This window comes from Lentinula edodes (assembly GCF_021015755.1).
Source record: "Lentinula edodes strain Le(Bin) 0899 ss11 chromosome Unknown C8R40scaffold_28, whole genome shotgun sequence".
Taxonomy (NCBI): Eukaryota; Fungi; Basidiomycota; class Agaricomycetes; order Agaricales; family Omphalotaceae; genus Lentinula; species Lentinula edodes.
The window spans coordinates 248,176-275,906 of NW_025764334.1; the positions used below are offsets into that span (position 1 = coordinate 248,176).

The 27,731-nt window shown below is 46.6% G+C and overlaps 13 protein-coding genes across 13 annotated transcripts; 7 read left to right on the top strand and 6 right to left on the bottom strand.

Annotated features, from left to right (window-relative positions):
* Window positions 1-648: 648 nt before the first annotated feature.
* Window positions 649-1,973, top strand: C8R40DRAFT_1161893 (Pantoate-beta-alanine ligase; the record flags this gene model as incomplete). Its single annotated transcript, XM_046230180.1, has 4 exons — window positions 649-699; window positions 721-859; window positions 960-1,360; window positions 1,449-1,973. 4 exons carry the CDS (start codon window positions 649-651, stop codon window positions 1,971-1,973), a joined length of 1,116 nt encoding a protein of 371 aa, XP_046084035.1.
* C8R40DRAFT_406565 (uncharacterized protein) lies at window positions 1,781-3,820 on the bottom strand. The gene is made up of 7 exons (XM_046234959.1): window positions 3,710-3,820; window positions 3,427-3,649; window positions 3,331-3,371; window positions 3,110-3,270; window positions 2,853-3,016; window positions 2,277-2,797; window positions 1,781-2,219 (listed from the first exon to the last, which is right to left on the bottom strand). The coding sequence occupies exons 1-7, from the start codon at window positions 3,737-3,739 to the stop codon at window positions 2,169-2,171; spliced, it is 1,191 nt and encodes a 396-aa protein (XP_046084036.1). The 5' UTR covers window positions 3,740-3,820; the 3' UTR covers window positions 1,781-2,168.
* Window positions 3,821-5,008: 1,188 nt separating this feature from the next.
* C8R40DRAFT_1254567 (uncharacterized protein) lies at window positions 5,009-6,722 on the bottom strand (the record flags this gene model as incomplete). Its single annotated transcript, XM_046233746.1, has 7 exons — window positions 6,575-6,722; window positions 6,282-6,513; window positions 6,186-6,226; window positions 5,958-6,118; window positions 5,698-5,861; window positions 5,110-5,643; window positions 5,009-5,055 (listed from the first exon to the last, which is right to left on the bottom strand). The coding sequence occupies exons 1-7, from the start codon at window positions 6,695-6,697 to the stop codon at window positions 5,009-5,011; spliced, it is 1,302 nt and encodes a 433-aa protein (XP_046084037.1). The 5' UTR covers window positions 6,698-6,722.
* A 69-nt stretch (window positions 6,723-6,791) lies between these two features.
* C8R40DRAFT_1173016 (uncharacterized protein) lies at window positions 6,792-8,207 on the top strand (the record flags this gene model as incomplete). Its single annotated transcript, XM_046231947.1, has 1 exon — window positions 6,792-8,207. The coding sequence occupies one exon, from the start codon at window positions 6,792-6,794 to the stop codon at window positions 8,205-8,207; it is 1,416 nt and encodes a 471-aa protein (XP_046084038.1).
* A 203-nt stretch (window positions 8,208-8,410) lies between these two features.
* C8R40DRAFT_1161896 (ARM repeat-containing protein) lies at window positions 8,411-12,688 on the bottom strand (the record flags this gene model as incomplete). The annotated part of the gene is made up of 21 exons (XM_046230181.1): window positions 8,411-8,429; window positions 8,559-8,713; window positions 8,769-8,945; window positions 9,005-9,093; window positions 9,146-9,215; window positions 9,270-9,437; window positions 9,499-9,608; window positions 9,671-9,803; window positions 9,857-9,910; window positions 9,984-10,098; window positions 10,151-10,663; window positions 10,719-11,094; window positions 11,151-11,373; window positions 11,422-11,520; window positions 11,572-11,760; window positions 11,809-11,948; window positions 12,002-12,096; window positions 12,155-12,287; window positions 12,336-12,398; window positions 12,454-12,543; window positions 12,601-12,688. The coding sequence occupies 21 exons, from the start codon at window positions 12,686-12,688 to the stop codon at window positions 8,411-8,413; spliced, it is 3,099 nt and encodes a 1,032-aa protein (XP_046084039.1).
* A 118-nt stretch (window positions 12,689-12,806) lies between these two features.
* C8R40DRAFT_1161897 (vitamin-D-receptor interacting mediator subunit 4-domain-containing protein) lies at window positions 12,807-13,583 on the top strand (the record flags this gene model as incomplete). Its single annotated transcript, XM_046230182.1, has 3 exons — window positions 12,807-13,134; window positions 13,193-13,405; window positions 13,465-13,583. The coding sequence occupies 3 exons, from the start codon at window positions 12,807-12,809 to the stop codon at window positions 13,581-13,583; spliced, it is 660 nt and encodes a 219-aa protein (XP_046084040.1).
* Window positions 13,584-13,682: 99 nt separating this feature from the next.
* C8R40DRAFT_1161898 (anticodon-binding protein) lies at window positions 13,683-15,074 on the bottom strand (the record flags this gene model as incomplete). Its single annotated transcript, XM_046230183.1, has 6 exons — window positions 13,683-13,721; window positions 13,773-14,031; window positions 14,084-14,262; window positions 14,319-14,401; window positions 14,454-14,865; window positions 14,922-15,074. 6 exons carry the CDS (start codon window positions 15,072-15,074, stop codon window positions 13,683-13,685), a joined length of 1,125 nt encoding a protein of 374 aa, XP_046084041.1.
* A 756-nt stretch (window positions 15,075-15,830) lies between these two features.
* Window positions 15,831-20,828, top strand: C8R40DRAFT_408524 (uncharacterized protein). Its single transcript, XM_046234961.1, has 5 exons — window positions 15,831-18,153; window positions 18,631-18,767; window positions 19,083-19,212; window positions 19,309-20,514; window positions 20,567-20,828. The coding sequence occupies exons 1-4, from the start codon at window positions 16,217-16,219 to the stop codon at window positions 20,501-20,503; spliced, it is 3,399 nt and encodes a 1,132-aa protein (XP_046084042.1). The 5' UTR covers window positions 15,831-16,216; the 3' UTR covers window positions 20,504-20,514; window positions 20,567-20,828.
* A 117-nt stretch (window positions 20,829-20,945) lies between these two features.
* Window positions 20,946-22,055, bottom strand: C8R40DRAFT_1051144 (Inositolphosphorylceramide synthase subunit Kei1-domain-containing protein; the record flags this gene model as incomplete). The annotated part of the gene is made up of 4 exons (XM_046224687.1): window positions 20,946-21,365; window positions 21,423-21,698; window positions 21,763-21,903; window positions 21,954-22,055. The coding sequence occupies 4 exons, from the start codon at window positions 22,053-22,055 to the stop codon at window positions 20,946-20,948; spliced, it is 939 nt and encodes a 312-aa protein (XP_046084043.1).
* Window positions 22,056-22,135: 80 nt separating this feature from the next.
* C8R40DRAFT_1114933 (translation initiation factor eIF4e) lies at window positions 22,136-23,552 on the top strand. Its single transcript, XM_046228539.1, has 5 exons — window positions 22,136-22,508; window positions 22,568-22,658; window positions 22,713-23,104; window positions 23,163-23,227; window positions 23,279-23,552. Exons 1-5 carry the CDS (start codon window positions 22,273-22,275, stop codon window positions 23,338-23,340), a joined length of 846 nt encoding a protein of 281 aa, XP_046084044.1. The 5' UTR covers window positions 22,136-22,272; the 3' UTR covers window positions 23,341-23,552.
* A 202-nt stretch (window positions 23,553-23,754) lies between these two features.
* Window positions 23,755-24,307, top strand: C8R40DRAFT_1161901 (methionine sulfoxide reductase B; the record flags this gene model as incomplete). The annotated part of the gene is made up of 4 exons (XM_046230184.1): window positions 23,755-23,814; window positions 23,866-23,994; window positions 24,046-24,076; window positions 24,132-24,307. 4 exons carry the CDS (start codon window positions 23,755-23,757, stop codon window positions 24,305-24,307), a joined length of 396 nt encoding a protein of 131 aa, XP_046084045.1.
* On the bottom strand, window positions 24,294-25,602 carry C8R40DRAFT_409339 (actin filament-coating protein tropomyosin). The gene is made up of 4 exons (XM_046234965.1): window positions 25,185-25,602; window positions 24,832-25,136; window positions 24,683-24,773; window positions 24,294-24,628 (listed from the first exon to the last, which is right to left on the bottom strand). The coding sequence occupies exons 1-4, from the start codon at window positions 25,203-25,205 to the stop codon at window positions 24,557-24,559; spliced, it is 489 nt and encodes a 162-aa protein (XP_046084046.1). The 5' UTR covers window positions 25,206-25,602; the 3' UTR covers window positions 24,294-24,556.
* C8R40DRAFT_409243 (uncharacterized protein) lies at window positions 25,161-27,710 on the top strand. Its single transcript, XM_046234964.1, has 11 exons — window positions 25,161-25,602; window positions 25,664-25,691; window positions 25,747-25,841; window positions 25,897-26,054; window positions 26,108-26,273; window positions 26,344-26,515; window positions 26,615-26,942; window positions 26,999-27,088; window positions 27,142-27,225; window positions 27,341-27,472; window positions 27,529-27,710. The coding sequence occupies exons 1-11, from the start codon at window positions 25,578-25,580 to the stop codon at window positions 27,634-27,636; spliced, it is 1,386 nt and encodes a 461-aa protein (XP_046084047.1). The 5' UTR covers window positions 25,161-25,577; the 3' UTR covers window positions 27,637-27,710.
* The last annotated feature ends 21 nt before the right edge of the window (window positions 27,711-27,731 follow it).

Here is a 27,731-nt window from a genome sequence, read left to right on the forward strand (position 1 = left end):
GTTGCCAGTGACGAAGAAAAAAACACCAGTGGAGATATGTACACGGACGGATCCAATGGGGCTTGCTTGTCTTTTTCTTTTTCTTTTTATTTCGGTCATAATGCGTATCCGAGCTGGGGCGCGACAGAGTGGGGGGTCACTGTAAAGTGTAAAGGACAAATCAAGTACGGAAGTACAACTACTTGGGATTATTGGTGCAGATTGGTTGCACCGAAGTTTCTTTGATACCCGTCAATGTACAACAGTGGTACAAATTGATATTAGCATTTGAGGATTCCTGTGGATTGTCTGTGATCTGAACGCTTACTGTAAATCCGTGTACATATTCCAAAATTATGATTGACCGGGAGTACTTCGGGAGAGCGCGGCTATTTTAGTATTAGTATTACGTTATCGTTCAGGGCGCAACCCTCTTGTCATCGATGAGACGAATGCCTCTCCATCCGAGTCTCTATTTGTTTCCTATCCTTTTTCGTTCGGAGTCTAATATTATGTGCTAACACTAACATTAGCTAAATTATGTTCTGCTGCTACATCTCGCATCCGCGTCGGGCTCCATACACCACCATCTTCACTTCCCTGAGCTCCTTGAGCTGTTTTGGTAGCTCTTATCGATATCGTCTGGGGTCACTATCTCGTTCTCGCAGAATGTCTGGTACTGCGACTACGAAGTTACCGCAGTCGGCTGCGTCGCTGTCTGTGAAATCCACGCAGCCCGAGGCGTATTCGGAATCGGATATACCGATATACACTACTGTTGCTTCGTACAGGGAATGGAGACGGAAGGCGTTTATGGAGAATAGGTCGGTTGGATTCGTTCCTACGATGGGTGCTTTACATGAAGGACATTTAGATCTTGGTGCGTTTTCTCGACTATCTAAATGTACTTCCCGTTATCGATATGAATTGTCATCATGGATTTTTTGAATACGAGACTAATAAGAATACAATCTCCCTAGTCCGCAAATCCCTCGTCGAAAACGACCTAACTGTCCTCTCCATATTCGTCAACCCCGCTCAGTTCTCTCCACATGAAGATCTCGAGACGTATCCCCGTACGCTGGAACATGATCTAAAGCTTCTTGCTCAACAACAACACCTCGTCGTGTCGAACACACCGAACACCCACTCGACCTCGACGATAACCGGGCAACCGACCCATATCAGACGACCCTCCGCTGTGTTTTTGCCTAGCGTCTCCGAGATGTATCCTCATGGTATATCGCAAGACGCCAGTCTACAACGTGGGACGTTCGTCGAAGTCAAAGGCTACGCCGACGAGCAAATGGAGGGGAAGAGCAGACCGGGTTTCTTCCGCGGAGTAGCGACGGTGGTTACGAAGCTGTTTAATGTAATTCAGGTGGGTTTGTCCCGAATTGAAATCGTGGTTTAGTAAACTAAAACAGAACACTGTTTTTTTGTGTTGGTGTTGCTAATCATCACAACAGCCAACGAACGCCTATTTCGGTCAAAAAGATATCCAACAAGCCCTCCTCCTACGACGCATGGTCACAGACCTCCTCCTCTCCCATCCCTCTGCACAGAATCTCCACATCGTGCCTACAGCCCGCGATCCCCTCGACAACCTCGCTCTGTCCTCCCGGAACGCATATCTATCCCCTTCCGGACGCAAAGTCGCTCCGACACTGTATAACGCGCTCAAGGCCGCAGAACACTGCTGGTTCCTCGAGGGGAAGAGCAAGAAGGAGTGTGTGGATGCTGCTCGGGAAGTAATACACCGTGTTCGAAATACGGAAATGGGTACTTTGGATGGGGGAGGGATGGAGGTGGAGATAAAGCTTGATTATATAGAGATGAACGATGCTGAAGACTTCGAAGTCTTGGAGGATGAAGTCACACTACAGTCTAGGGGAGAGGACGCGTCTACGGTCATTTTGAGCGGAGCAATGTGGGTTAATGGGACGAGGTTGATAGATAATTTGTTGTTGGGTGATCTTGGTCACCGTAAATAAGATGTAGATATTGAGTTACTTCACTATGACTTCCCGTAAGTCTCTGTCAGTTCACTGTGAATTGAGGTGGAACAATTAAAGCAGTGGGCAAGTCCGTCCTGAGCATAGATCAAGCAAGCTCAGCCAGTTTATGAAGAAGTGCAAAATTATTTTGTCCAATGTGTACTAATGTAGGCAGAGAAAGAGTTACTCAATTCACTCTGCAGTCAATACGTAGTCGGAACGAGGACGGGAGCCTATTCCCGCCTGAGTCCATTGTCAAAATCAGAAAAAACAAGAATGACAAGGGGGCATAACACGAACCTTCTCGTAGATGTTTTCGATCCATTGCATATTGGCAATAGAATCCTCCCTAGTCACCCATGTCTGTGGTGTTCGTCCCTTGAGCTTATCGACAAAAGCCTCAAGCTGGTAGCGATACGTCAACCACCAGTCTTCCCCCAAGTCCAAAACTTTTGATTGATCATCGGCAAACTTATACACCTTTTCAACACGTTGAGTGGTGGTACCTCCACTGGCCTTGTTCGACACGTGAATTGAATGCCAGAAAGTCGGCAGCACGAAATTCTGTACTCCCACATTTCCCCCTTCGCACTTGACCTCAACCCACATTTTGTACAGCTTAGGTGGAAAGAATTCCCAGGGCATTGAAAGGTCGACATCCATGGAGGCGAGGACGTCGTTTGGAAGAGCGAGTGTAGCGCTCATCCCTCGGTCAATTTTGGTTTCAGTGATGTTGGCGGATTTGAGTGAGAGAGGCGTAGCGGAGACAACAGAGACGGGGTCAGAAGACGACAAGTACCGGATGCAGTTAAGACTGTAGCCTAGAGAGAAGTGGTTGGAACTTTAGTAATACTTGCAGGATGCGGAAGAGCTTACAGCCCAAATCCATCATTGCTCCTCCTCCCAGAGCGAAATTGAACCGGATATCGGAGTCTTTCATGAAGCCAGCAGCAAGCGCGAATTTGAGGTCGATGCTCTTAATCTTTCCAAGTTCGCCGCTGTCCAAAATAGCTTTGGCACGTTGGATAGAAGGGTGAAAGCTTTTTGGGTATGACAAAAGAAGATGAACAAAGATTTCAAGGAAGTAAGCCCACTTGAAATTCACAGCAACGACGACCTTCTGGTCCACCCACCGATAATGGAACGCTTCGAGCAATACCAATCCCTTCTTCTCAGCCAAATCGAACATTTGCTTCACCTCTTCAGCTGTGTCAGCCATCGGTTTTTCGCATAATACATGTTTCCCTGCAAGGAGAGCCTTCATGGTCCATTCAAAATGAAGGCCATTTGGGAGCTAAGACATGTGTATGTGTGAGAGTTGAATCAAAGCTGCAAATTCCAACGTCAGAAATACCGGGTTGTAGATCGCGTCAACCTCTGGGTCATCCAAAAGCTCTGCAAATAACTCAGTATGGAGCCCAAGCAACATCTCTTCAGAGGTCAAACATACGCTGGTAACCATTACTGCCGCCGTAGACTTTGCCAATACCATGCTGCTTTGCGAATTTTTCGGCCTTTACCTGGTCTCGCGCCGCGACAGCGTATACAATTACCTCTGCGTGGCTTTTTGCGGGAATAATAAGAGCAGCAGGAGCTATATTGGCTGCTCCAAGGATTCCGAATTTAATTGGCTGATTGGTAACCTTGGGGGGCTGATGCGGGGGGACAAAGACCTACATGGGAAGATTCAACCTTCAGTAAGACTGCAGTTATTAATTACGGGCCAACTTCACTCGATATAGCCTCTGGACCAAACTGGCCATTATAATTCGTAGCGAAAGTTGACTGGGTTGATCTGTTTGATTTTCCCGTTACCTTTTCAGTGGTGGTCGAAGGGTCCGCAGTGCAATTCCCCTATTTAGAAGTTTGAAAGTGTCTTATATACAGCGAAGTTCGAACTATCGATATATTTAGCCTCGACCATTTTATCCCGCGTTCTTAGCTGTTCTTAGTCAATATGATTTAGTCACCATATGTACATATGTCTTTACGTTTCTGCAAATGCGGGTGTTTCTCAATAGTTTTGACCGGTCTGCGTGGGTAGGCGTGGGTCTGTGACGCGTCGCTGTATCTTCTCCTTTTGTCTTAGTCATTCTGATATACATATTAGTGTTGAGAACGGGTATGACGGAGGACAAGACAGGATGCCTCACAGGAGCGAAGAGCGCGATAGGCACGACTCTGAGCGACGACGACGAACGACGATGGACATAAAGACTGTATAGAAGAGATAATCTAGCAACTACATACACAAGCATACACATTGTCTCGTAGATTCGTTGTATGTACTTGTGTACCTATAACTTCTGGGCGGTCCGAACAACAAACTCCAACAATTAGTAGCTCCTGCTGCCGCTCATATAACAAACTGTAAAACTATGTAGAGGCGGGTCGGGCGGGATGCGGCAAGGCAGATGTCTGTCAGCTCATATGAAAACAAAGTACATACTGTACTTAGATGCAACGCGCCCTACTCTTCGGGGCTTTCTTTGCAAGGGTAGACCTGTGGGGCGGGCAGGTCTGCCACATCCGGCCATCAATTTGCTGAACCTTCCAAACGCCCATACTTCGAATTTGTCCAAAAAGACGTTCGACAAGTCCTTCTCCTTTGATGCATGATCACACTGCATCACTGACCTCCAGCTCTCTCATCCAACGGCACAGAATCTTCAACACCGTACGATAGGCATATCGTACCTACAGTTCGTGGCTCGGTGATCCCCTCAACATTTTCGCGTTGTGCTCCTGGAACACAAGCTCACACACATTGTATAACGCGCTGAAGGCCGCATAACATTCTTGCTCCCATTGCTCAGGCTTGGTAATATCCTTTGGCTCTGGGGAAAGCTTGAGCAAGCTCAATCACCTTACTAGTTTCAAGATATAAGATTGGATGTGTAGGTCTTACCAGGGTCTTACGGTCGATTAGAAGGAGCTATAGGTTCACTGGTAGGTTGGTGACCAAGCATAATGAAGAATTTTTGATTCAAGTTCGAAGTTTCACCCTCTCTGAGGGCAGTTTGCAGTCTTATTCACTGGGCAGGCAATACATAGTTGGAACGGGGACGGGATCCTATTCCTGCCTGAACACATTGTCAGCATTCGAAAGAAAAATCACAAAGCGGCATAACACGAACCTTCTCGTAGATGTTTTCGATCCACTGCATATTTGCAATAGAATCCTCCCTGGTCACCCATGTCTGTGGTATTCTACCCTTGAGTTTATCGACAAAAGCCTCGAGCTGGTAGCGATAAGTCAACCACCAGTCCTCCCCCAAGTCCAAAGCCTTTGAATGATCGTCGATATGAGCATCGGCAAATTTATATACCTTTTCAACGCGTCTAGTAGTGGTTCCGCCAACCTTGTTCGAGACCTTAATTGAATGCCAGAAAGTCGGCAACACGAAATTCTGAACTTCCACATCGCCACCTTCACATTTGACGACCACCCACATTTTGAAAAGTTTGGGTGGGAAGAATTCCCATGGCATTGAGAGATCGACTTCCATGGAGGCGAGGACGTCGTTTGGAAGAGCGAGTGTGGTGCTCATTGCTCGGTCGATCTTGGTTTCCTGAATGTTGGCAGATTTGAGGGGAAGGGCTATAGCAGAGACAACAGAGGTGGGGTCAGATGACGATAAGTACCGGATGCAGTTGAGGCTGTAACCTGGAGAGAGGTGGGTGAAACCTAGTTATGCATGCAGTATGCGGAAGAGCTTACAGCCCAAATCCATCGTTGCTCCTCCTCCCAGAGCTAAATTGAACCGGATATCGGAGTCTTTCATAGCGCCAGCAGGAGCCGTGAACTTCAGGTCGATGCTCTTAATCTTTCCAAGTTCGCCGCTGTCCAAGACAGCTTTGGCACGTTGGATAGCAGGGTGAAAACTTTTTGAGTATAACAGAAAATAAACAAAGATTTCAAGGATGTAAGCCAACTTGAAATTGAAATTCACAGCAACGACGACCTTCTGGTCTACCCACCGATAATGGAACGCTTCGAGCAATACCAATCCCTTCTTCTCAGCTAAATCGAACATTTGCTTCACCTCTTCAGCTGTGTCAGCCATCGGTTTCTCGCATAATACATGTTTCCCTGCAAGGAGAGCCTTCATGGTCCATTCAAAATGAAGGCCATTTGGGAGCTTTGAAGACGTGTATGTGTGAGTTGATTCAAAGCTATGAAAACTCGAAAGGTCAGAGGGTATGTACCGGGTTATAGATCGCGTCAACCTCTGGGTCATCCAAAAGCTCTGCAAACAACTCAGTATGGAGCCCAATTGACATATCTTCAGAGGTTAGACATACGCTGGTAACCATTACTACCACCGTAAACCTTGACAATACCGTGCTTCTTTGCGAATTTCTCGGCCTTTCCCTGGTCTCGCGCCGCGACAGCGTATACAATTACCTCTGCGTGGCTTTTTGCAGGAAGGAGAAGGGCAGGAGGAGCTATATTAGCTGCTCCAAGGATTCCAAATTTAATTGGTGGATTGGAAGAGTCTTCAACCTTAGACGGCTGGCTCGGGGGAACAAAGATCTACATGAAGAGATTCGGCCCTCAATAAGTAAGGATTACAGTTGATTACAGGGTTACTCACTCGATAGAGTCTTTGGACCAGACTGGCCATTGTAATTGAAATTCGTGGCGAAAGTAGATTGTGTGAATCATTATGATCATCATCTGAAATTCTAGACAATCGCTTTGACCTACAAAACCGCATGTCCGTGAGAAAGACCAACAACGCGAATCTCCTTTACGCGTCAACAAGGTCCACCCGCGGCTTTCTTCTTTGCTTTGAGATTTCTCTTTCTGTCATGACACACGATAATTCAGATGTTTTCGGCTCTTCTAGCTCACAGTTTTTGTCTGCATCCTCATCTACCGGTCCTCGGCGGTCACCATCGCGACAAAGCCTTAATTCCCGACGATCTGCGACGTCTTTGCGGTCTTCGTCCAGTCTAGCCCAGACCATGGATCAGGATGCCAGCAACAGTCGCTTTTCATTAGCTCATGAGCTTGCAGCCGCCCTAATGCCTGAGCCTAGCGCTGGGTCGAGGTTATTAGCAGAAGAGTTCGGGATAGAATACGATGAAGGCGCGGAAGGCATCGACGAAGACATTCATCATTCAAATAGTGACCATCCGCAACTGCTTGTCGATAGTAATGAAGGACCATCATTTGCCGACGAATTGAATCACCGCGATGCGTTGGATACATCTTTTGCAGATACCCCACAACACCGTGCTGTTCGTGACGAACAAGACTATGATCCTGTCTTTGGCAGTCCTTCTGCGACGAGACATAAGAAATCCAAGAGACCAGAGCAGGACGCGATGGAAGTGCTTGCTCAGGACTTAGAGTCCACTGACAAGTTCCTCTCTCATCTCAGGCATCTCGACAATGAACCTGGTTCAATCGCTTCTGCATCGCAGCAGCTGTCACTAGAAAAGATGGCTTATGATGTTATTCGAAGGCTAGACGAGACCACAAGAGATAGAGAAGGTCAAGTTCGGGAACTTTTAGAATACGAGCGGGAATTCCGGAAGATTGCTGGTCAAGTCGGGGGTGAGGACGTTTTGGGACAGCTGGAGGAGCTTACTGGCATGCATGAGTTACACGAAGAAGAGAAACCAACTCCTGCGTCGATTCATCCTCAAATCGACAACGTTGAAGACGAACCACCTCGACGGTCTCGGGTTCAGGAATGGGATGCGGATCCACATCAGCTCGATAGGGACGGAGAAGACGAGGATGATATTGACTATGAAGAAGAATTGACACCTGTTAAATATACATTTCCGCCTCCGCCACCCATATTGGGCCCACCCACCCCAGCAGCCACTATATCCCAATTAGCTCATCTCCGCTCATTCACCCGCTCTCTGGTTACCTCTCTGACCACAATCTCCGAACAAGCCCAGGTGAACGGAGCGGCGACAACCGAAGCTGGACGGAAAATCCGAGCCCTGAAGAACAAATTAGGAACTTGGCGCACAGATTGGGATAGTGCGGAGCGCAGTAGATTGAAAATTGAAAGATGGGAGGCAGGGATTTCGGATGGGGCGGATACACCAGATGGGGATGCTTCTCCTGGATATATTTCATCCCCGCGACCAAGCGGGCACAAGAGGGTCGATGGGCGGCGGATTGTCGAAGAGCATTTACAGGCATTTGAACTTGCTCTTGCAGACGCAGGGGGGAAGACTAAGGCTATCATGGCTTCAGGATGAGAGGACGAGTACCGATTCTTGTTGCTATTGTCGCTCTACAGATCTACTTATAGGAAGGAAGAAGGAGGTTTTGTTCATTTCGTACCCATCTTTACCAAACTTTTGCTTTTCGTTCTACATAGTGTACCACCGTCATTCACATGATATACCTAGAAACAGTCAAGTCTACGCAAAATCATGAATAGTCACTCTAGACTTATTTTCTAACCGCTGGACTTGAACCTGGAAGAGAACAACACGTTGGAGTTGAGAGAACATTTATGTTTATAAAGGACTCACCACTTCGTTCTGAGGGGGGCGAGAAGGATCAGTTCTCAGTACATGAAAAATATGATAGAAGAATCCCCTGACCTAGCATCTACGGCTTCTTTACGGACTGCTCGTTTTGGATCATCCAATGACACCGCCAATTGTTTTATCACTGTTGCCTTGAGAGGATGTAGGACATCATATCGTACGATACTAGGCAGAACACCGAGATATCTCAGGGCAGATACCCGTACTTTCTGCAAATCATGCGACGATTCGTGAAATGCCAAATTTAAACAACACAAGACGTACAACAGAAGGCATATTTTCCACGGAACTGTTCTTCAGCATGGTAGTTATGAGCGATGGCGCGTGGTCGGATACGATATCAGGTGAATCGCCTTCTGCAACAGCGAGGAAGGTGTCGATAACTTGGCAGCGGATATCATGATCTGGTAAGTCCAGTCCCCTAACCAGGAGCGGTATTAACTGTTGGAGTATTCAATGATTAGGACAGATCTATAAAGGTACGAATCTGTTTTGCGTACTGTAGCCATCTCATGAAAGTACAAAGCTTTTGGGATAGAACTAATCAACGAGGTCAATGCGACAAGATACGATAATTGTTTCCCAGGTTCTGAGAGATATAAGCTTGGCTAAACGAAGATTGAACAATCTCGTCAACGTACCGCTTGGGTCTTTTGCGCCATCAATGATACGAGGCAATGTGCGACCAACAAAGCGCTGCGCGTACAACATCTGAAGTTTGCTAATTCAACGATCATCATGGATACTCCAAAGATATCAACAAACCTTGATTGAGGCGTGATTCTGTTTGGTCAAGATTGTGTCTGTTCGAACAATGTCTCCGAAAGATTTGGCGGCGTTCCATTTGATATCTTCGTCGTCAAAAAGTAGAAACATGACGTCGGCGAATTGAGATGCTTGTGCATGGTTGCAGACAAGAAGAGCCTTGGAGATCTGTGTTAAACGCATCCATGCTGAGCTTAATCTGAATCCAAGATTGCGCGCAACGTCTTACCCAAACCCATGGACGGATTGCACGATTGCGACTTTCTGCAGATGCAGATCTATCAGCTATATGCCGCGGCCAAAATTCATGTAGCATGTTTTCGATGAAAAACGAGGCATCTAAGCACCATGTTAGGGTCACGTATGTTATCAAGCAAAAATGGTGAAGCTGCCTGCATGACGTTTATTGAGGATAGCAGATATCATTTTCCAGGTAGATTCCCGTTGGAGATCGACGACGGCTTCGACCTCAGCAAGGCTCCAAGTCAATATGTTTCCCAAAAACACGCTCAGGTTGGAAACTGGTAGTTGAATCTGTGGGCAGAATCAGGAGGACCAAATTCTTCACATGGTAAATAATCAAGTACCTCCTTGTGTAGCGGTACAACCGCTGAAGCCATCAAAATGACCAAGTTTCGTTGCTGTAACGGTGACAAATCCTGAGGTTGTCATTGTAGTTATGGCTCCTCTCAAAGTGGATACATATGAACTCACATTCAATGGGGAGAAGCTATTAGTTGTGGGTAACCTATGATATCCTTCCGCAATGCGATTGATATCTCCGTCGATGTAAGCCGCAAACAACGCTTGTATAAAGGAATCCTGTCTTCTACAAGGATGGTCAGCGTCGGATATCATCAAACGAGGCTCGGAACGCTTACTGAGCTGCAGTATTCTGTACCACGGTACCGATAGTTTGGCCGGCTACAGTTATGAGCCGTATATCAGTAGCAATCAGGTTGACTTCGTTGGAGACCAGTGCGGAGTAAATGAAGAGATTGAAAAGTCTAGGAACGAGAGTTTCAATGTATTTTGCTACATCTGCGTGTCCATCATCAACCTTGGCTAGGAGGGTCTGATGTAAAGTGATCAAAATCGAATGAGCATACGCGACTCGAGGTTCACGGTCCGCAGGAAGCGGTACAGTCTCTGAAGGTACACAGAGCAAGTCCAATCTAGTGGTGAGGCGGATCACCAACGTCTCGAAAAGTTCGAGGGGTCTGCAAACAGTATTTAGAGCAGACAGTATTCGCCATGCTCTAGCGCGATCCAAAGCTGCATCCCGTGCTGGTGCGTCTTCTGGTAACATGCTAAAGAGTAAAGGAAGCGTTTGTTCTTTGATATGATGAACCGCTTTCTGCGAGATCGTGACGAGAAGTTGGAGGGCAGGTGCACTGAAAAGAATGTTTCGAGTCTAGACATAGAATCTGGGAAATCGGGGTCACTCACTTGGTCTCTTCAGCTTCATCTGATTCTTCTAACAGTATCTCGTCTACACTGTGGACAATAAAGCCCAATTCTTCATCCGATACCAGCTTTTCTGTGGAAACTAATCCTAACAAGCATGCAAGAGCAGGATCTCGCGACGAAGAGACTTTCAAAGCCGAGGATACGATGCTTAGTATTTCATCTTTGTAAGGACTGAGCGGCGTCTCTAGTGAGTCTGAATCGTCGACTTTATTAGCAGCCATCGAATCCCGCGCAGCCGCTATCAAGTCGGAGAGAAGTAGTAAGATAGATGGCCGAGCTGCAACATTATCAGGATGTGCGTAGAGCTTGACCAGATAAGGTGCTGTTTGAGCAACAGTATACCGTGATACTGAAGCTATACACGACGTTCTATGAGTGGAATTTCAAGAGGCATTGGAAAAAGGGACTAACGCGTCGTCGACATGAACGCACACAAAATTTTGATCGCAGGTTTAGCCTGACTTTTCTCAGGCTCTCGAAGGATCGCGATGCATTCTTCGCAAGCGTCTCGGGCCAGACCCTCAATATCGTTGTCCGTACCATCTGCGGTCTGTGAGGTATAGATGGTCTTGACGAGGTCTTGAGTGGTCTTGAGCGCAAATTCTTCGGTGATGGAATCGGTAGGTTGAAATATCTGTGCAGTGTTTATAGACATTGGATATTTAAGCAAGACAACGCGTACCTCCAGCTTCAAAGAATTCCATAGTTTTCGAGCATGACTGCGCGCTAATGCAGAGCCATAAACAGGAAAGCACACGGACATGCTTTCAAGCGTATCTCGCTTTAAAAGCATGAGCTGCGCAGTTTGGAAAGAAATCAAGAAGATTACTACCTTGGTGGTAGGTGATCCAGCTGCAAGCTTTTCCAAGAAGACGGGGATAGCCAATGGGCCGAACGCAGGAGTGGAATTTAAACATTTGCGAAGGGCTTGACGTAAATCATCGGTTGTTATTCCATAGGGGTCGTTCGGAGGAGGTCGAAAGGTGATTGGAAAGTAGCAAAATGTGATATTGAAGAGTGACTTTGTCGAGTATGAGTTCTATTTCAGAATAAACAGAATTTGACATACCTCAATGAAGTTATTGATATCAAATTCTATGAGAAGAACTCGATCGATAGCAAAAGCAACGAGTAAATTCCGAGGGTCCTTTTCTCCATCTACCAGAGCAATATAACGCCCAAGGAAGCTATCATTCATGTCTTTGATGACTTTGAAGGGACATAGTCAGTTAAAAGCGCTTTATATATATCCTAACGCAAACCTTGTCGATGTCGAGCCATTAGGGTGTCAATAATTGTGAATACAAAAAATCGCACGGATTGAACAAGCCCTTTCATTTTGATATGAGTAAAGATACTGTAGAAGGATTGGGTGAGCTCATACAAAAAAGGCCTCGGCAATGAAGGAGACCCACGCGTCTAATATGCTGGGGACGTCTTCAGACGTCGAGGAAGGCATTTTGGTGAGAGATACCAATCCCTTTAGTGCAGGGACAACAGTCTCAGAGTCCTCCAGCTTGCTACAGTAAAATGATGTCAGGACCCTAGCTATGCCTCTTTGAGCTATGTCTGCATAAAAGTTGGTATAGATCGTACCGGCCTGACGGTTCAGCTTTTCTGGTGGACAACGACCGAGAACGGCAGACAGAAACTCAACGCCTAAGGATCGAAAGATTAATCGCTTGAAATTCTTCCAGAGGGAAGCGCATTTTACCCTTTGTTCGCAGGGCATCTTCCTCAGAAGTCAGATATTCTCCCAGAGCTTTGACAACATTGAGCAAGGAGGTCGATCCGTTCGAGATTTCTGTCACATTGCGATTGTAGGAGGGATAATATGATCATGACGAACGACGGAGCATGCCTGATACAGCCTTAACTATTTCTTCTTCTCTTTCCGAAGCCATCCATGTTCGCACAAGTCGTTCTGTCGAATCCGAAGCGGAAGCCATCGTCGAAGGAAAACAAAAGCACCGGGCGGCAAAATCATCGGCGCTTCCGAAGCTAATAAACATGGCTTCATTCCCCAAGGTGACCTCGAACCAAGGCATTGCTCAAAATGGGGCCTCCATGTCGTCAATGTTGCTTGGACCCCTCAATGAGATGGAGACACTAGCTCAGACGTTGTTTCTATCACTAACACCGGGTCAAGTGAAACCGCCTGCGCCCAGAGTAGATGCATTCCTTGCTTGCGACCAGGCACTTGCTGCCGCTGTGAATCTCTCATACAAACATCAGATCAAACAAAGAAAGATAGAACGTCTGAAAGCTGAGATATTGGAATTGGATTCCCGATGGAGGCAGATCTGCATCGAGCTGGAGATGGAGAAGAGGGAATTAGATGGAATGATCGAGGAGGCAGACGAGAGGCTTGAGAGTATAGAACAAGCAAAGAAAGGTATCACTTATCTCGTCCTAGTACTGTACTGCTGGCCGTGGCTCATGCGTTGTATCAGCATCTATACCGTACCCTGAACTATTGGCTTATGCCCAAAGTTTGAGCGCATTTACTTCCGCTCCCCCCAACATGCCAGATCTCAGCTTGCCCGGCCAACCACCGCCTCCAATGTTCTTCCCTCCGTTCCCTAACGAGGAAAAAATGCGTCGTGGGCATCTCAATGCAGAGGCTCCTCTTGGTCAACTAGGTGAAACTCACTCAGTTGGACAAGGTATAATCTTTTTCAATGCCCCGCACTACCTGCTAGTTGTTGACAGTTTTTGTCTGTAGCACCAGTAGCTTCCCCTACTCAAAATCTGGAGCCTGGTATCAATCCATATCGACATGATTTACGCGGCGGTCCTTCTCAGTTCTTTGACCTTGACCTTGACCTTAATCCTGACTTATGACTTGATGATTTTGTATGTATGTAAGAAAGTAGCATTATTTTGGTCGAAAAACATGAATGCGTATATACTGAGCCACATCCAGTCTTCCGGTCTTGCAACTTACAAGAAGAATGTGCGCCTGGTTGTCTCAAGCTCCGGCTGGGAAATCAAAGTTAGCCCATGACCTATCGGAAAAAAACTTGACATTACCTTCCATTTCCAAAGGTAATCATCCTGTTTTGGTGGGACGACTTTTTCTGGTGCCTCAAAAGCATTTTGTTTGTTCTCGTCTGAATCCAAGGTTTCCTCTGCGCTGGATTTGGACTCATCGACATCAAACTCCAGGCCTTTTGGTTCCTCTGCTAGATTGAATACAGCAGGAATGCCCTTCCTTAGAGATCGCAATTTAAGTGTAAACCGTGGACCGATTTCTTGTAAAGCGACTTTCTCAGGTGATCTGAAAGCATATCTAGAGTAACAGGGATTAAGTACCAGATGTAATGTTGATGCGTAGAGCGTACCTGTGCCTCCGGAAAAACAGAAAGTCTCGTTGATTATGCAAGGTCACAACCTGCCGACCTTGGAATTCAGGTAAAGGGGGGAAAAGGGTTTGGAACATGCGTCCAACGGTGTGTCCTAATCTGGTCACAAAGTTGTTGAGAACGAGCTCCGGATTGTGTGGTGTCGCTCGTGCATGGCCCTAAAAATCCCGGGGTCAGCATCGAGGAATATGCCTGAGTTTTCAAGACGACAAACGTAGATCTGTTTGGTAAGTTCTATGGAGGTCAGTTTGAAATATGCAGTAGGACCGTTTGGAAGATGTATGAGGGTGATTGCGTCTGCATTGTAAGTTAGAAAAATGTGATTGCAGGAATGGAGAGTGATACTCGCTAGGTTTCTTCATATCTTCATTCACAACAACCATATGCTTATACCCTCTCCCCGCAGCCCAGCCAGCTATCCTCCCAACCTCAAACCCTTTCCCTTTTTTCCGTCTAATAAACTCTGCACCAGGGAAAATACCAACTATTTCATCACAGAATTCGTATGTCGGTTTCGATGCTTTGGGCGATGTAGTGATTAAGACTTTGGGTGGGATGTTAGGGTCCTCTTCAGAGTTAAAATAGGCAGCAAAAGGATCCGAGGCAAGGTCTTCAGCGTTCTCATCGTAGGAAGGTTCTCCGGAGGATGAGCTTGGACCATCCTGAGTCTGAGATGACGAGGAAGGATCAGCTGTCAGGAACGAAGGATCGAACTCTCGCATGTTGTCCAGTGTCCGAGGAACATTTGTGCTCAGACGTTTCTAAGGGTACAAGTTAGGGAAGCGTGTATTGTAATACTCTGTCGACGGATACTCACTTTCTTCGCGGTTGGATCATTTGCTTCCAACTTGGCTCTTGCTAATCGTCGCTGGAGTTTGTCCTGGCTTTTGGCCTTTTTGTTCTTATTGGCTATTTCCTCCCGTTTTATTTTGTTTTTGATTATTGAAGGCTCGAAACGTGAGGGAGGCATCGTTGGACAAGGTAAATGAGAGCTATGGAATCAATTTCGTTCTAAAAATTTGCCGCCGGCATTTCGCTCTCTCAATCTGATCTCAACGTACATAAAAAACCTTCAGTATCCTAATATGTACTAGTCTTCCTTGGATACAACACTGAAAGCAAGATAACGATGTATGTGAAATGTGAAAAAGCACATTGGTCACGATTTACTGACAACTTGCGGTATTACTTGTTGAATCTTGGTCCACTAACGATTTGAACCTATCTCGATCATGAGTAACCTTTTTTCTTCCTCTTTCCTCAAAATATGACCATCGAAAGCTCCCCCGAGTGTACGGTTTGCCCTGCCCGTCCCGAGTTGTGTCCGAAAACCTACGGTCCCAAGCTTATTCCGACTTTTCTCCCAGACTGTTTCCTGTATAGTTCCCTCTGAATTTTTGACTTCGTACAGTGGTCTAATGGAGACTAATGGAGAGTACTCCAAGAGTACCTCAGGGCGGCATAAAAGCAAAAGATAGTCAAGCAGGGGGGGAGTCGGTCTTACCGGACGGAGGTAACTTTCGGTCCTGTCGTGGCGGCGTTGGTCTGCACATCGAAGAAGGGATCGATGGAATTCAGTTGAAGACGAAGCTGGTGCGGAGTATCAGGCGGGAGGTTATAGTCCTTTCACTAGCGTGTCCCAATCAGAATATCGATAGATCGTGACTGTTGAGCATGATATTCGCCCATCATTCCATTGAGAATTTGATATCATTCAATGATACATGATACTGCGATGGTGTTGCCTACTTAGCGTTGCGCAATTTATTTGATAGAAAAAGAGAGTTTGAACACATGCTCGCGACGGCATGATGATATTGGACTGAATGCATTTACCAGATGAACCAGGTTGATGGTCTCTGGGGGCAAACATCAACCCAACAGTCTAATAGGCAAGACTTCGAGAAAAAAATTTCGGCCTTGGTTATAAAAAATTGATTTAGGAGGTCCGATATCGTGGCACGGAAACAAAAACCGCCGGCCATACAGATTCACACCAAGTCTTTTCATCTTCTTCTCATGCAGACCGTACACTGACTCTCTTTCTTGCTACCTACCGATCTCGAGTAATTTATACCAGCAATAACTCAGCCTGTCGACGGGCAATTCAGCATGGGCCATTCAGTTCCCCTTTTACTCGAGTCTTTCCCAGTACCACCTTCTTTCCTCCCACCTTCTACACCTAGGACACCAAGCAGCCTTTCTTTCAATCATGCTAATATCGGCGAGCCCATAAATGAGCCTTCTAGTTCAATTTCTAGTACATCTTCTATTCCGCCATCGTCTTCGGTGTCATCAATATCCTCTACGAGCAGCAATCCTCCACCATCTCTTCCACCAAGAGGGCCTTTACCACCCGTGCCCGGTCGCTCCAGAATCTCTGACCATGAAGCTGCTCATCTTCTCCAGTCCAGGCGTAGCTCAAAGTATTCTATAAATTCCTCACATTCCGGAAATGGAGGTTACGACAGACCTGACTCTGTGGCAAGCTTTGCGAGTGCTCGGAGTAACGGCGCAAGTTATGCTTATGGCCATGGATACAGAGATTTGGAAACCAGGGAGGGTAGACGCGTTTCCAAAGGCTCTGGCAGAGTAAAACCGCCAGAGGTCCAGGTCACCACTGAAGATGCAGAGGACACGAATCAGGCTTATGGTGGTCTGCGCATTGATGAGGAAGATGATTCCGATGTACAGCTCACCTCATTGCGTCTCTCCATATCTCCCATGCCTCCCTCACCCACCGACACCGACAATGAATTAGAAATTCCATCCTCATTGTCCACTCAGTTTCCTACACCACCTCCGCTGTCGCCGTTCGCCTTACAACAAGCGAATGCCATGCAGAAGAGAATCCCTTCCTCAGCGGCATCGACGCCCATAAAATGGTCCGCTCCGCCTTCTCCCCTCTATCAACCAAGCCCTGTCCCGCCGCCTGTCAGATCAGCTAGTCCGAATGAATCGCTTGCCGAGATCTCCATGCACGATCTACCCTCAGGGGACGACGGCGCTGAGAGTGAATGGGACGTGCCCACTACTAAGCCTCCAGTCGTTCAGGCCTTCCAGACACGCCGTGTTTCTGGAGGAGGCGTGCCTCCTCCGTATTCGTTTACCACATCTGTTCCTTCACGATCCGATTCACGTTCTAGCTTGAGGAGAATGGCTAGAATCTCGATGGATAACCTTGATAACGTAAGCTTGAAAGCTTCGATTATCTCCCCGTCAGTTTCAATCAGCCCTTCAAAATCGATTGGTTCCACCTATACCCAACCTGATCCTTCTCCGTCAATGCCTTCTCCACCAGCTACTTTTCCTACTCCACCAACAACCTATCCAACTCCACCCTCGTCGTCAGCTACATACAGTCCTGATGTAGAAATTGACCTTCATAGGTCACTTCACCGCGAGCTTCGATCTGCTCGCAGTAGAAGCCGGAGCCATCGGGAACGGCTCATCTCAGGCATCGCTTCGCCATCATCGCCCCCTGCAGACGTTGCTTGGCCTCCAATGCCGCCTGTGCCGTATGCCGCGGAATTCTCCAACAGACCTCGAAGGAAAGCATCTCAGGCATCTACGGTGTCGGTGGCTGACAATCCGAGTACTGCTGACAGTGACGACGGAAGAGCTTCTCCAGACGTTCAAAGGTTGCTGGAAAAGACACCTCGACCGAGGCGGAGTCTGAGTATGAAAAGGAGGACACGTAGTTCGATCGGGACTAGTAGTACCAAGGGAAGCATCGGGCGACGAAAGAGTGGTGGTGTCGGTTCGGACGATGGGTACGATGAATTTGGTGGACCGAGTCTATTAAGCAGAGGTCGGAAAGAGTCCCGTAGACGACTTGGTCACAACGAGGACGTAGAAGCCAAGTTGCAGAAACTTGAGCGAGAATTAGATGGAAGAGGCTCTGAATCTGAAGGTGAAAATGTTCCTCGACGACATTCTTACGGAGATGGATTTGGGTTTGGCACGTATAAAGACGGCGTCGAAAGTGACGGTGATGGGTTGGATAGCGATGCAAGTGATTCGAGTTTGGATTTACATACCCCGTTACCGTGAGTTCTTCCTTGTTCCTTCCCCTTTCGCTTCGGTTTCAGTTCTTTGGACTGGCGTTGGTAGTACAAACAGAAAGGTTGCCTTCGAGGATTTGTGGACTTGTGCACGAGGACAAAGTCAAAAGCGCGTGTGGACTTTTGGGGGGCATAAAAGTCGCATTTTAAGATGGGCAACCTTTTTAAAGGTAGAGTTGGCCATCAAACTGAACATGGCAACGCATCGCATGCCTAATCCTTTCGGCTCTTCCATATAACTCGTTATAGCCAGAGCGAATTGATGGACAGGTTTTGGAGGCCTCTTCGACATTGAACGCCACATTCTGTACACCCTCGTGTTCGAAAGGATCATTACGATCTTTATGTGAAAATTGCTCAAGCTGTGGCGAATTGTACATATCTCGAACAATCCACTCTTACCTTTCATGCATCTGATTGTGGCTTGCACTTCATGTTGTACTGACACGGCCACCTCTGCAGGAATTTGATGCTACGGCATGGGTTGTTATCAGCCAACTCCAAACTCCTTCCCGCGTCAGCCTCTGTCGATTCTCTTGCTTCGGTGGGTGCGGATGGAGGGGCAAGGCCAGGAAGTATGATGAGTATGACCTCGAATAGTGAGTTACATTTTTTCATCTACATTTATTCCGAGTAGTTGTGATATTTGAGGGTGGATATGGGACGCGAGTTTATCCCCCGAATCTTTGATATGAGAAGCGATGATGGACGTTTGATAGTAAGACCTGCTAAATTTGGGGGCTAGCTGGAAGAGTGTGAACGATATATGTGACACTGTTGGATCAGATGGAATCTTCGAAAGTTCATCGGCTTCAAGTAAAGTTTATCCGTGCTGTCGATCTTCGATTCTGGTCACTCACTTTACGCGTGTCTGTCTTCATAATCCCTCTGATTGATTTGCGTTCTTTTTGCAGCCTCAATTCAGACCAAGTCTGGACTGTTCAAAGATACGCGGGACACCTCTTCCAGAAGATTAAGGCATAAGGATGGGCGGTTACTGCGAGGAGGTATTGGACTGACCACGGGTTTGGGCTGGAGCGATAGGTGAGTCCGAAAAGAGGCCATGGCCAGTAGCGCTTCGAATATTACTCGGTGTTGCCTTGCGCTGTTTCTAACCATATGCTTGTTTCGGTTAAATAGCGAAGACGAGGGTGCTCCTTCCGCACTAACCCGAAGGCTGTCGTCGCTCAATCTTTCACGAAATTCGTCTTCGGCCTCACTCGTAAGTTCAAGAATGCGGTCAAAGTCCTACGGTAACCTTCGTGCGTCGGCATCCATGCCCTCGGTTTCTCGTCCCTCCCCCACTACTGGATCTTCAACATTCTCGCACAGTTCCCGATCCAACTACAACCCATTATCTCGAAGCTTTTCGAGCCGCACATTGGATATCCATTTGGATGAAGTAGATGAAATTAGCGAATTCGGGGAGATGAACGTGGGTCATGGGAAAGGGTCAAATGTTCCTCCGACGTTGCGTTCCACAAAGAAGTCTTTCATCAACGGTGAAACCAGAAGCATTAGAAGTAGTTCGTCTACACTCAGCATGAAGACTTCAATCTCTCATTTGACCTCTGGTGAGAGAACGCCCAAAACATCCGGCGCAGGGAACAGATTCGCCCGTCCTGGCTCCGAAGCATCTACTCGCTCCTCCGCTTCTGACGTCGCAGGCTCCACGTCGCGTTATGGCGTAGACGAACTTGCCATCCTCACACCTTCTTCAACTGCTTCTTCCCTTTCTATCCCCCTCACGCCTAGAGATGATGATGATATATTGGAAGACACGCAAGCCTCGTCACTCACTGGTCGTTCTCACCCAAACATAGACAAAATGCTTCCCTCTCTACCCAATCCGAAAACTGGAAGTATTCGCAGACCTTCTGCTCCGAGCTCAATCAGGAAATCGAGCCTCAAAAAACCTTTAGAAAGTTCTTCATATTCTACTCATTCATTCCCTTCAATCGCTTCGGACACGAGCATCAATTCTACGCCCTCGTCCTCATTGAATTCCACATCCCCTACCGCAATGACTTCTCCTCGGCCCCTCAAACAACTACAATTACCCCGCCAACAGTCGGTGATGAATGTCAACGGGCAATTACCCGTTCCTGTTCCGAGCTTGAATGGAGGGTCAAGTAGACTTCGCATGCCATCTACTCCTTCACTTCCATCACACAGTGCACCTGTGACGCCGACGACGCCTTCAACTCCGACAGACCATGGGAAGCCCAAATCTCGCGTCGGGACAGGCATGACATATCGCAATTCTGCTTCTAGAAATGTTTCCAGGATGAGACCACCGTCAGGAAAGTCTCCTGTTGTTGCGCCAAAGTTTTGAACATTCGTACGGTGAGCGTTGTCATTAGTAGGGCTCGATGATAGCTGATGGCAGTTGAATTAGGGAGTTGCTGTGATACCCTCCACTACTATAATCTATAGTATCTTTCTTGAATATTCAATAATCGATCACTTGTTCTGTCCGGTCTATGCATGGTTTTTTCGGATTGTTGAATTTTGTAAGGATTTTGTTGTTCATATAGACCGTACATCTTCTATACCTAATCTCTTGGATTCCCTGTTTTCCATTGTTTCGATTATGTCCATAACACTCGCTTTGTATCAAAATTACCTATCAATTGCATTTGTCTCTCCAAACTAAGTACGTCTCCCTTCGTTTAAAGCTGCAGATGACTCAGAGTGGGGATAAGACATTAAATGGAAAGTACTATGATTTACAACGACGGTGTTCAATACAGGTACTATGAACGAGGGATAATATGCTATCGTGTACGTCCGAAGCCGTGGCGTTCTTCCTCTGCGCTGCTCTCATCGGTACCCATTTTTGAATGACCTCGCGAACTCGATCCACGGGAAATTTCATCCTCGTCGAATAGGACCTCTTCCTCCTCTTCAGCATTAACAGATCCGTTCAATTTGCTCATGGAAGGAGCTTGCGGGCGGGCACGTCCTGCAGGCGCATTTATAAAGTCTGCGAAGCTCGAGATGGAGTTGCCTGTGTTTGGGGTTCGGAGGGGAAGACGATAGAAGTCTTCAGTCTCTTCCTCCTCATCGTCTGGGTATCCCAACCCAGCGTCATAGTTGGGAGATGCTGCAGTAGGTACTCGCGTTCGCGAAAGGGCCCGGTATGATCCTTTTCGCAGATGCGTTGCATACGAATAGATAAGAAGGGCAAGGTATATCTTCAGAAAAGCAATTCAAAATTCAGCGGAACTCGATATGCCTTGATCGGAACGCACTTTGGAAAGCCATGACAAGATGATGACGGCCAGTGCTGTGCCTTTTTCATGATTCCAAACTTGTTCTGCAGCCAACTCACGCTGTGCATCAGTCATGTTGTGGTATCCAGGTGAGGCATTGATGATCTGCAGCTGTGCTGGCGAGTTGGCCATTCGACGTCCGTCATGAGGTGTCTGGAACCACCACACGACAGCGAAAAAGACTGTCCAGGCAGTGGAGAAAACATGGTCTGCGAAGAAGAAATGTGCAAAGTATAGCGTGTTCTTTGGATCCTCCTGAGCAGTAGGAGGAAGCTGTGAGCCGTGTACAGAAGAATAACCAAAGGACGGACATACATACCTGCCCGACGGCCTTTAAACCATAGAATAGGGCGAAGAGGGCGAAGAGGGAGTACAGATACAGACTGAACTGGGAAAAGGAGCCACCCGCACCAGTAGCAAGAGCAATGAGACCATATACACCAGCCACTTTATTGAAGACCTGAATTAAATCATGAGATTGAAACAATGAATGCGAGCAGGAACACTGACTGCAAACAATAACGCGATAGTTACACCGGTCTTGAGATCGAGAACACCAAGGAAAGAAGACAACGGCCACAGGCGCCATTCTGGCTTTAGAGTGAGCTTCATAACGAAAAGAGCGGAAGTTCTGACCCAGTACTACTACTAGTACTGTACAAGAGGGCCGAGGAAATTATGTAAGCTTAATTCTACCAACCAACACCCACAAGGTTTTCAATTCTCTTTGTTTCAATATTACCGCGTAAATCAACCAACATTTGTGTTCCTTCTCGTCTCTACAACGACAAGCCAAAAATTCAGCCTTTTCTACAGCTTATAACTGAAAATGGCAAATAGTTATTTCTCCAACTACTCCCAATCGCGTTTTCTTGCAAATTCTTCGCAAACGCCAGGAGGGACTCAACCAACGCCATCTATCCAGGCTGGACCTAAATCCAGATTACCATCTTCTAAACATTTTTCTACCTCAATCATCCCTGGTTCTGAACAATCCACTTCCAAGGAAAAAACATCCAATGGTTCTTCGCCGAAAGATTCCGAACCTCATCCTCTAAGAAACACGTATGTTCGTGATTCATTTCTTTCAGATTTTTTGCATAGACCTACCTGCTATGCTTTAGTTGGGTATTCTGGTTTCGGCAGCAACGTGCGCCAGGCAACAAGTTGGTCAGTTACGAGGAAGGAATAAAAAAGATTTCCGCCTTTGCATCCGTACGTCCATCATCGATAAAGCGTATTGAAGTAGTGACCAAGTACTCAATCTAGGTTGAATCGTTCTGGTCGCTTTGGACGCATCTTGCTCCTCCGTCCGCACTCCAACCGACTACGGACTACCTGTTATTCCACGACGGGATCCGTAGGCCCGTTTGGGAGGACCCGGTCAACATATCAGGTGGTAAGTGGATTATCCGGCTGAAAAAAGGAGTCGCCGATCGCATTTGGGAGGATCTCGTCCTGGCTGTTTTGGGGGATCAGTTTGACAAATGCCGACAAGTGGAGGAGAATGGAGAAATTGCTGCAAGCTGGGAAGATGGGAGTGACTCTGGCGCGGAGCTACCTGAGATCTGTGGGTGCACAATAAGTGTACGACAGAGTGAGGATATCATCAGTCTGTGGAATCGCTTGGATGGTGACGTTAAGGTTCGAGAGAGAATACGGTGCGTGATTCTGGATTTAACCGTTGGCCCGATCAAGTTTCATAGACTACTCTCGTAGGGATACTATTCGGAAAGTTCTTCATCTCCCACCTTCGACAATCATGGAGTACAAATCCAACAATGGTGCGAACCGTCAGTCTTGTCAGTGATACTCATGTTTACCTAGTGCTATAGATTCAATGCAGGATAAATCGAGCTTCCGAAATTCCGCTATAGATCGCACTCCTGTGTCTTGATGAGCTACGAGCGATTTTGTTGCGCAAAGTATCGTTATTCTTATCAAAACTATTCTCAAGAAAGATTTTTTCTGTGATCTAATACTGTAGCGTTTGAGTTCGATACGAAACTCATGATCATTGTTGGGATGTTTCGCCCTTTCGGTCTTGCTCAACACAGCTTTGACTTCTGATGTCAGCACTGTCTTGTATTATACATATGCTTACTTGAATGATTAATTCATCTCGTGCTGGTCACACTCAACCTGTGCTTTATCAATGTTCAGATTAGCTAGTACATGTATCGGTTTCCGGTATAAAAGCCCTAATTTTGTTCGAATTGCGACATTGTCATTTCCCACTCTCCCGCTATCTTTGATTACCACTACAATTTCTCCGAAACCGATATTCACCTTCGTCCAAACTCGAAACATCATGGCTGAAACCAAGACTAAGGCCGAAGAAGAGTGGAAAGCAATTCTTTCTCCCGAGCAGGTCAGCATCTTCCGCATTGATCGTGTTTGTATAGTACTCAATGATTATCAGTTCAGGGTTTTGCGAAAGAAGGGCACTGAGCCTGCTGGCACCGGAAAATATGATTCACATTACGAGGAAGGTGTCTACGACTGTGCAGCTTGTGGAACTCCTCTGTATAAGAGTACTACTAAATTCAAGGTGAGCGTCACCCTGTATCGGTCAAACTGGGTTTGACAGTACGAACTCCAGAGCGGTTGTGGATGGCCTGCATTTTTTGATGGTTCGTTGGTCTGTGTGTTCGCTTTGTGTGTTCATCCTGAATTCGTCATCTTCAGCTATTCCTGGAGCAGTCAACCGTCATGAAGACCGTGCATTCGGTATGGTCAGAACGGAGATAACGTGTGCTGCCTGCGGAGGACATCTTGGTCATGTCTTCAAAGGAGAGGGCTTCCCCACACCGACCGACGAGCGGCACTGCGTCAATTCCGTTTCATTGACGTTCAAATCTTGATTACATGTTGGCAAATGGATATCGAAGTGTAAATGACTGGTTAAATTGTTTCTAGATTGTATAACCCGTTTTGAACCATGTCAATGATTCAATGGTGTTTGAAAGTAAAGTGATTTCATATTATCCGAACTTGATCGTAACATCCAGAAAGAACTACGGAAAGATTGGTCTGGTCGATTTAGATTAGGGGGCAGTGTGATATAAGGCGGGGAGCAAGAAGATAACAAGGATTGAATAGTGACATATCGATCAGAGTCCCTCCATCGTCTGGACGAGCTCGTCGAGCTCCTTCTGCGATTTTGAGTACTTCTCTTGAGCTTCCTATAAATGGCAGGTTAGAAGAGTTCTTCAACCATATGAGTGGATATTTCGCACTTCGTATTTCTTTTCCCATACTTCACGTTCCTGCTCTAGTCGCTGCACTTGCCGCTCAAAGTGTTCCGCCTTAACATCCACCTGCCTGAGTCTAGAAAAGAATCGACGCGATGAGAACGAAACACCGTCAAGAATATCATATGCTTCACTTTTCAACAGTGTCCTTGGCATTCTTCTCGGCGGCATCCAGCTCCTCCTCTAGCAGTTGTATCTTCCGCTGCAATCCTTCACTGGTGGTTTTAGAACCAATATTGTCCATATTCTCCCGTTTCGCTTCCTGCAGACTGAGTTCTGCTTTCTCAAGTTGTTCATCTACGACAGAGAGTTTGTGATTAAGCGAGGTAATCTCTTGATCCTTCTCGAGAAGCAATTGGTCTAATTTCTTGTTCTTAGCCTCGGCTGCTTCTGCGCGCTCAATGGCTTGGTCGGCCTCGAGGCGCAAATTGTTCATTTTCTGAATTCAAGTAAGATCGCAAATGAGGGTGAACGCAGTAAGGCTCACCTCTTTGATCTTTTCGGTCATGATGATTAGCAAAAGGTACGATGAAGATGTTGGTGGTTGTCCAAGCTAGGAAAGATCGAATTTGAAGTCCGAAGGCAATGCGTTGCACGTGCTTAAGAGCGAATTTCACTCAAGTTATATTTTCCCTTGACCATACTTTGGCGGCCAAGAACGATTCTAACTGATGGTGTCCTTATCTTACCTCTAGGCTCTACGCGAAAATTTTGGCCTTGGCTCCAAGAAGTGAAATATCTTGGCTTGGGCCGCTTCTAGCTTAAGTCGCAGGCGTGGGAACTTGAAACGCTGCACACAAGTATTAGTGATTCGGATGTTTATTCATTTTTACCTATCTTTCAACATCTCCTTCAATATCAGGCAGTGAATTCTTGACGAATGGCTGCTTCTGTACCCCAGGAAGGTCTGAGATGCTCTAAGGACCTATCTTTCGATCAATAATGCTGACATGTCGTCATTTGCAGAACTTCCTATTCTTGAGGCATTGGTCAAGTAGGCTTTGTCTATTTCATCGACTAAAACTTGCCGCTGATTTCGAACCGCGAAGTATACGAAATCGACTCACAGCTTTGAAGAAAAATCGCGCAGAATTCATCAAGCCCTCGGACGTTAATTCGTTATACCAGGCAGTGGTGAAGCAAGGCCAGTATCTTTATATCTTTGGATATCGGGTCAAATATGCTGATGGAATAAACAGTCACGAAGTTGAATGATGTGCGAGATGAAGCTACTTCTCAGGGTAATCGACTGGATACTACACTCGCCGATGTTTTCAGCCTTCTCTCTTTGTTCTACCTCACGATTGGCAGAACAAAAGACGCGCCGGCAACTTACTCTCAGATTGCATCTATGCGGGTTGGTAATATGACTATTCCTGCTTGCCTTATTCATGTTTATCATTTTCTAAGCAAATCCTCAATCATATGAACGAATCTGCGGTCTATAACGAAGCTGACCTTGCACCGTTCCGAAGACGAATATCAGACCTCAGACAGATTCTCCAACGTGATGCCAACGAATCAAAGCATCCGGAGGCCATCTTGAAATTGCTGGAACGTCAACTTAGCAAATGTGGTTCGTGAAGCTCGGAATGCGCCTTCGATCGGTTACACAGGCTTTATGTACTGATTTATCTCATGATCAGATAGTATTGTTCGCTCTCTGGAAGAGTCGTTATCCGTTATCTCGGTAGAACTCGTCCCGGTGCACGAAAAGCTTGTTACAATTAGAAGAAAATTGGTTGCACTCGCGGCAAAAGAAGGCTCTCACAAGGCTGATCTCAAACCGCTACAGGAGGAGCTTCGCAAAATCGATTCGTTGAGTACATGCTTCTTTACTGCAATGGTCTCATGCTCAACATACCGATCCTTTATCATAATTTTCCATCAACCCCCGCACCCTACTTCCCGCTACAGTACACGAGTAGACGGTAAATTTTTGGGTCCCGGGGGCATCGTTCCAGCCTCTCAGGCCATCTGTACATCGCTCCTTGAGGAATGTTTCGAAATAGCTCAAGAAATCAAAGCAAATGAGGACTCCAAGAACGTTCCTACTTCTTTGAAACCAATTTACGATCGACTTTCTGACTTACGAGCTGAATTGGAAGGTCTTGTTCTCACCCACCGCTGGTCACTGCGGGAGACAGACCTCTGGAACTATTCGCTCAGTTTGCAAGAAATTGACAAAATGAGAGTTGACGGAAAGTTTCTGGATTCGGAAGGGAATCGGCCAGAAGGCCAATATGTGAGGAGCATGCTGTGATGAAATAATTGTTCTTGGCTCATATAAAGATTGTATAGGTGCTGCTATACTTGCTTCGGCGATGTTATGGTCTCATCTATCGACTATTGTCTTCTAGCGAGCCTGTGTCGGAAGAATTGACCCCAATCGTAAGTTCCCCTTGTTTGTCCACTATTCTGCACACAGGTTAATTTTTATCCAGGCTAACAAACTCTCTACCGTCAAGAAATGTCTCAATGAAGTTCTGAAATATGGGGGCCTCTTCAGCCCACGCGATCTATATCCCGTGCGTAATCAGAAACTAATCAGGAAATCCAGGAAATCTTGACTTCCGTTTCTGACTGTCTGGCATCTTTTCACTACATCTTCGCCACCGTAAACTTTGTATTTGTATCTTTTAGTATCAGCTTGCGCTGCACCAAATCGAATCGCGGAGGAAAGACGGTAAGTTCATAGGTGCAGATGGCTCTATCCCAGAGGGTCAAGGAACCATCATGGCTCATCTCAACGAATGTCATGAGTTGATTGAAATGGTGTGTATCTTTGTGTGCCGTGGCAAAAAATTGACATATTCATAACCGGATTGCAGCTGAAAGAAGCTATGGATGAAGGGGAATTCGATGAAGATGAGGATGATGAATATGACTATGACGACGACGACGATGAGACGGTGTCCGGAGGTGGACAGCAAGGTTGATGAGAGCTATTTCTCTTGTTTCAAGCACATATGCTAACCGTATACTTAATGCATAAATATTGCTTGACCATATTTATCCAAATTTGGACACTACT